Here is a 5,408-nt window from a genome sequence, read left to right on the forward strand (position 1 = left end):
GCAATGTAAACGGACAATGTGTCGATCATTTACGGTTTATCCATGCAGTGTGCCGACTGGTTGTCAAGCGTGGTCTGATGTGTGGTAGATTGTTACGATCCTACAGCACCGACCATTTGTGGGCCATTGTGGGTGGCCGTCCAGCTGTACCGGCTTAGCGGTACAGTTTGACCCAAGGTTGTGGGGGGACCTTGCCATTGTATTGGCCTTGAGTTTGAACCAAAACACCCTACTATCATGCCAAAGGGAGATGATGTTTGGGCTGTTTTCTCAAAATTTTGTTACGGTGGCGGTCACTTAGTAGCGGACGGTCACAAACTAAAAGTTAACGGTATATTATAGTAATATATAATATGTAGCTATAGTAGTAGTAGTCAGACTATTATACGAGCAGTCGAGTACTACCAGGAGGGATCTCCCTCCTGGTACTACTGTACCTCTACTACACTCATACTACAAAAGTTTTGTCACGTTACGTACGCGCAAGTGCCGTAGTCTATGGCAACACCCACATCCAACATATGCCTCATAGGTAGCATGATGGATGGAAAGTGTTAATGATATCCTTGTTGTTTATGACCATTTTGGGCGTCCATTGCTGCCATGGGGTGATCTGTGCAGTTCCATTTGCATGCCGTGGGGCTGACAGCTAGCCTTGGAAATCAACCGTGTTGGCTTGCAACCATGATGGGCACAGAAGATGGGGCTTCAACCACCCAAGGATGCCTATGAGGGTTGCATAAATGTGAAATGGCACAAGTTAAGCTAGGAACTACCTGGGATGGGCGTGTAGGGGGGGCGTGGGATCAGATGTAAGGCATTGTTGAAAGCTGTCCGTGGACGGGGCTAACTGTCCGTAGACTCCTGTTCACTGTTTTGGCCATAACTTTTTCATATGATATCGGATTGAGGAGATTTTTTGCTCACCAGAAAGCGGACGATGAGATCTAGATGCTCAATTTTCAACTTCAATGAAATTCGCATATATGACGAAACAGTACATTAACAGAACATTTCCAATTCGGGTCCAGAAATGTAAAAAGAAAAGTGTCCATTCAGGCCCAGAAATGGCCTCCAAAGATCAGCTACCCCTGATTAGCCATGGAATGCACCCACATTCAGGCAAATGTGCCCTCATGCACCCACAGGTGAATGGGAAGGCCCCCCTCAATGGCCTGGCCACCCCAGACTTGTGGGCCATACCTGCCCCCTAATTTCGAACACAGGAAGCCTAGGGCATGGCCATGTGTTGTGCCTCCCTGTGCACCATGCTCCCCTTGTAGCTAGACCAAGTTGCCCCCAAGTCCACATCATTGACACACAATGTGCGTGTCAAGACACCATTCGCACCCCTTGTCATTGTCATGTATGGCCCTCATGCAAAAATGTAAAACAGATCACAACTCATGCTGCTTGCAGCCGTGGGGGATATATAACTTTTTAGGCATGGCTTGCAGCCATGGGAGACATTCTCCTGTCAAGGAGGGATGGGGCTGAATGAAGACACTTACATGTACAAGCATGCCGGAAATTTCATCGTGATACCCTCATATGCCTAGTATCAAGCATGCATTAAAATTGCTCCTGCAATCAACAGGTAGGGAAAAACCAACCCTCTAGCAAATCTGCACACATGATTTCAACACTGGCTTGCACCCCCCCTTAACTTGGTCTAATGTACCCAAAAACGGAAGCCAAGAGTTCCATTATATGTAAACAAGCTGACAATGGATGGCCAAAAACAATGGAACAATGGGGGGCTTGGTGCTCATCTGCTCCAACATCCTGTTGACAAAACTTTTGTAGTATGAGTGTATAATACGAGTACTCGTACTACAGTACGAGTAGACGTACGCGGCGCCGGCCGTACGCTCGCGATCTCGACGCATGCACGCATGATGCAAGGTAGGGTAGGGTTTGGTGGTTGCAAGGTAGGGTACCCTCTAGGTATGTCGAGACCGCTACAGCGATAAACGAAGTGTACAAGTGGTGGCGCCGCCGAGAGAAACGAACAAGCACAGTGCGGATCACAAAGCAACAGCAACCCCTTTGTGGCAAACGATTCTATTCCTGGTGTTTTGAAAAGCGCTTCGATAATCCGGACAGTATGATCCAAATTTCAGGATCACTGAGTCGCGGGCATTTGCTGCTGAGCTGCACTCGGCACTGCGCAGTCCCCGTCCAGCGTGGAGTTCGCCAGCCGACTCGTTCTCCAGTGGGGCGTGGTCTGGCTGTGATTCGCTACGCTACCCCTGCAGGAAATTCTGGAGCAGGTGGGAGCTGATGTGGAATGCTTCTCCATTGTGCAGACTGCCCATTCTGGCTTCCCACATTCACAGGAAATTCATTCCTTTAGTTTGCTCAATGCTCTGATGTGCTTTCACTCTCACAGAGGAAGTTGGATACGACACAACTGCCCAGCAGCCCGCACCGGTGAGGCTCTTCCCTGCCATGCATGCACTGGGATGACAGGTTCATTTTTTCCAGCGGTATAGATGATCAGGCCTTGCACGGCAGTCCCGCTAATGTGCCATGCTTGATTCCATCCTGTAGCCCCAGGTGCCCATACATCAAGTCCCTCAGCAAGCTCAGTACTATGGAGCAGTTCCTCAATATCCTGCACCTCCGCCAACCTACCAGCCTCAGAAGAGCGGCTGGCCACCTGTGGTCTGGGTTGGCATTGGCGTGGTTCTTGCATTCGTTCTTGCCAAGGTAGGTTAGGCGCCTCCAACACTGTTTTGCGATATGCCCCGCATGACTTGCATGAATGGTTTCCTTGACTTTCTTGGAAACCCTTCCACATATATTCTGTTTCCAGGTGCTGGAACTTGTACGGGGAGGCCCCCAGGCAATGCAAGAAAAAGCTACTGAGATGGTGAGCCGCTTTGATAGGCTGCAGTGGTGTAGTCAGTGGTAGTAGTTCCACGCTTCACAACTATGATGTCTATTCTACTGCTGCCACAGATGATGCAACAGATGATGAAGCAGATGGGTGCTGCCGGGGGCGCCGGCGGAATGCCTGGGATGGGTGGAATGCCTGGAGCTGGCATGCCTGGCGCTGGCATGCCTGGCATGGGAATGCCCCCTGGCGGGTAAGGAGCAGCTCCGCATGTCAAGCCCTGGGAAACCTGGATCCGCCTTCCAGTATCATCCTTTTGCTTTTGTTCATGTACTTCAACTGTGACCGGTGGCTGCTTTAGGTTCAGCACACCTCCCCCGCCTCCTGCAGCTCCTCCAACCCCTCCGCCAGCTGCAGCGACAACGGCGGAGCCAACAGCACCTTCGGCAGCTACCGTTGATGTGCAACCGGAACCAGTTACCAAAACTGAACCTGCCGCCCCTGCCGAAGCAAAGGAATCTACCACCAAGGTGGGCGGCGCTTGCCTCCTTGTTGTTTCTCAATACCACATGACCGCTCCACAAGTCTGAGGTGTGAACGTATTGTTGCAGGAGTCTTCAAAGTCTGCCAAGGCCTTCTTCACCGATTTCGAGGAGCAGAGTGATGCACAGACAGGTAGGAGGGTGCCCAACTGTTTTTTTTTTTTTTGAAATCGCTGAGACGGTCTGCAGATGTTTACCAATCCATGTATGTGGTTGCCCGTTTGACCTCCTGCCAGCATCAAGTGGAACAGACGCCACCTCCTCTGCGGCGTCGGGGGCTTCTGCAGGCACTGGCGGATGGACCCCGGGGGGTGCAGCAGCCGGAGCCGCTGCAGGTGCCGGTGCAGGCAGCAGCAGCACAGTGGACATGCTTGAGCAGATGATGAGGGTATGTGATCCAGTGGTTTGTTGTGTCCTAATGGCACGATCGCGACCACCTCTGCGATGTTGTAGGGAATCTATGAGGGAAGGCTTTCTGCAACAACCATATTGTGGGACATGTCTGCTGCTGTGAATCTGCAGGACCCGGAGATGCAGAAGACTCTGTACCCATACTTGCCAGAGCCCATGCGCAATCCTGAAACCATGGAATGGATGCTTTCACAGCCGGAATACCGCCAACAGATGGAACAGATGATGAGTCAGGTGGACACCAAGCTAGATGTTCGTGGAAGGGTTGCTGAATGCTAGATTGGGTGAGAGATGTTTTAGGTTGTTCTCATGCTCCGAAATGATAACATACAGATGCAAGGTGGAGGAATGCCTGGCGGCATGCCTGGAGGAGCTATGCCAGACCTGAATTCCCCTGAAGTAAAGGAGCAGTTTGATCAGCTAGGAATGTCCCCACAGGAGGCAAGTGGCAAATCCCGGTGTCAGACCAACACTGGAACCAACAGCACAAGATGTGTTCTTGAGACTTGTTTTGTTCGTGGTCTGTTTTTTCCTGACCACTGTGCCACGTGTGTCAGGTTGTGTCCAAGATCCTTGCTGATCCAGAGCTTGCCCAGGCCTTCCAGAACCCTAAGGTCTGTTCAGCTGTTTGCCGCAGTCAATTTCGCAAGGCTTTCACATGTAGTTGGGGTCCATACCTCGCCGAAAGATATGGTGACCTGTTGTTGCCCCTGTTTACACAGGTCCAATCTGCTATCATGGAGCTTAGCTCGAATCCTATGGCGATATCCAAGTATCAGAATGACCCAGAGGTCATGGGCCTCATGACAAAGCTGTCCACAGTGTTCCCACAGGCTGGAATGCCGCCTCCTCCCGCTCAGTAGTGTGTTCGGAGTGGACCAAGTTTGTACCCATCAGGTGTCCTGCATTTCTGAAGTGTCTGCAAGTTTACCAGGAGTGTCAAAAATGCAGTTGTAACCCCAAGCATGTTGCACACTCAAGTCATGGCTGTGCACTACTATTGTCATGTCGAGCCCTCTGGTAGAGCCAGAGCTCACAACCGCTCAGCACAGATTTCCATTAACTTATGCGCAGCCGCCCCACTCTCCACTCAGGTCCGCCCACATCGGTTTTGCGACTTGCTGGATAGCCAGCTCCCTTGCAGCCACTGTTTCTCAGCCATGCCAGGCCTAGCTCTGAGAGAAGTCACAAGATGTGCTCTCTTTGCACCCTTCAACACAAGATACATGCTGACATCAGTGTTTCTTCACATGTAAATCAGAAGTAACACATACCTGCATCTGGAGAACAACTGTTTTTGGTGCCTCTTGGGTACGCACCTGGCCTTCCAATCCCATGAGTTATCCCTGATCCCACTTGACGCGGCACTGTTGTGGGAGATACCATCACCAACGGCTGTACCGCTGCCGGAACATCGGCCTGTGCCAAGGTTTACCTGACCATGTATCGAAAGGGGCTAGCCAACTTGGTCAGACAAGAAGGCAGCCTTCGCGGATCAATACGCGGCAACCACATAGAAGCACTCAAAACCGCTGGGAGATAAAGTTCAGATATAGCATCCGTCCGGCGACCCACCACACCAGCTCGCACAAGACGCCTTACAATATTTAGTACTA

General features: G+C 51.2%; 1 protein-coding gene across 1 annotated transcript; it reads left to right on the forward strand.

Moving 5' to 3' along the window:
- The first annotated feature begins 2,034 nt into the window (after positions 1-2,034).
- LOC142355154 (uncharacterized) lies at positions 2,035-4,751 on the forward strand. Its single transcript, XM_075407408.1, has 12 exons — positions 2,035-2,273; positions 2,393-2,433; positions 2,554-2,712; positions 2,819-2,875; positions 2,965-3,092; positions 3,201-3,369; positions 3,451-3,514; positions 3,618-3,769; positions 3,904-4,026; positions 4,126-4,233; positions 4,350-4,406; positions 4,515-4,751. The coding sequence occupies exons 1-12, from the start codon at positions 2,108-2,110 to the stop codon at positions 4,653-4,655; spliced, it is 1,365 nt and encodes a 454-aa protein (XP_075263523.1). The 5' UTR covers positions 2,035-2,107; the 3' UTR covers positions 4,656-4,751.
- The last annotated feature ends 657 nt before the right edge of the window (positions 4,752-5,408 follow it).

The sequence above is a fragment of the Convolutriloba macropyga genome, unplaced genomic scaffold, assembly GCF_964194025.1.
Source record: "Convolutriloba macropyga unplaced genomic scaffold, txConMacr16.3 SCAFFOLD_6543, whole genome shotgun sequence".
NCBI classification, from domain to species: domain Eukaryota; kingdom Metazoa; phylum Xenacoelomorpha; order Acoela; family Convolutidae; genus Convolutriloba; species Convolutriloba macropyga.

What these genes read in the sequence shown, in the direction of transcription:
- LOC142355154 (XM_075407408.1), top strand. Translation starts at nt 2,108, where the DNA reads ATGATCCAAATTTCAGGATCACTGAGTCGCGGGCATTTGCTGCTGAGC. An exon ending in ATGGGAATGCCCCCTGGCGG is followed by an intron (nt 3,093 to 3,200) that starts GTAAGGAGCAGC and finishes TGGCTGCTTTAG; the next exon opens with GTTCAGCACACCTCCCCCGC. An exon ending in TAGGAATGTCCCCACAGGAG is followed by an intron (nt 4,234 to 4,349) that starts GCAAGTGGCAAA and finishes CACGTGTGTCAG; the next exon opens with GTTGTGTCCAAGATCCTTGC.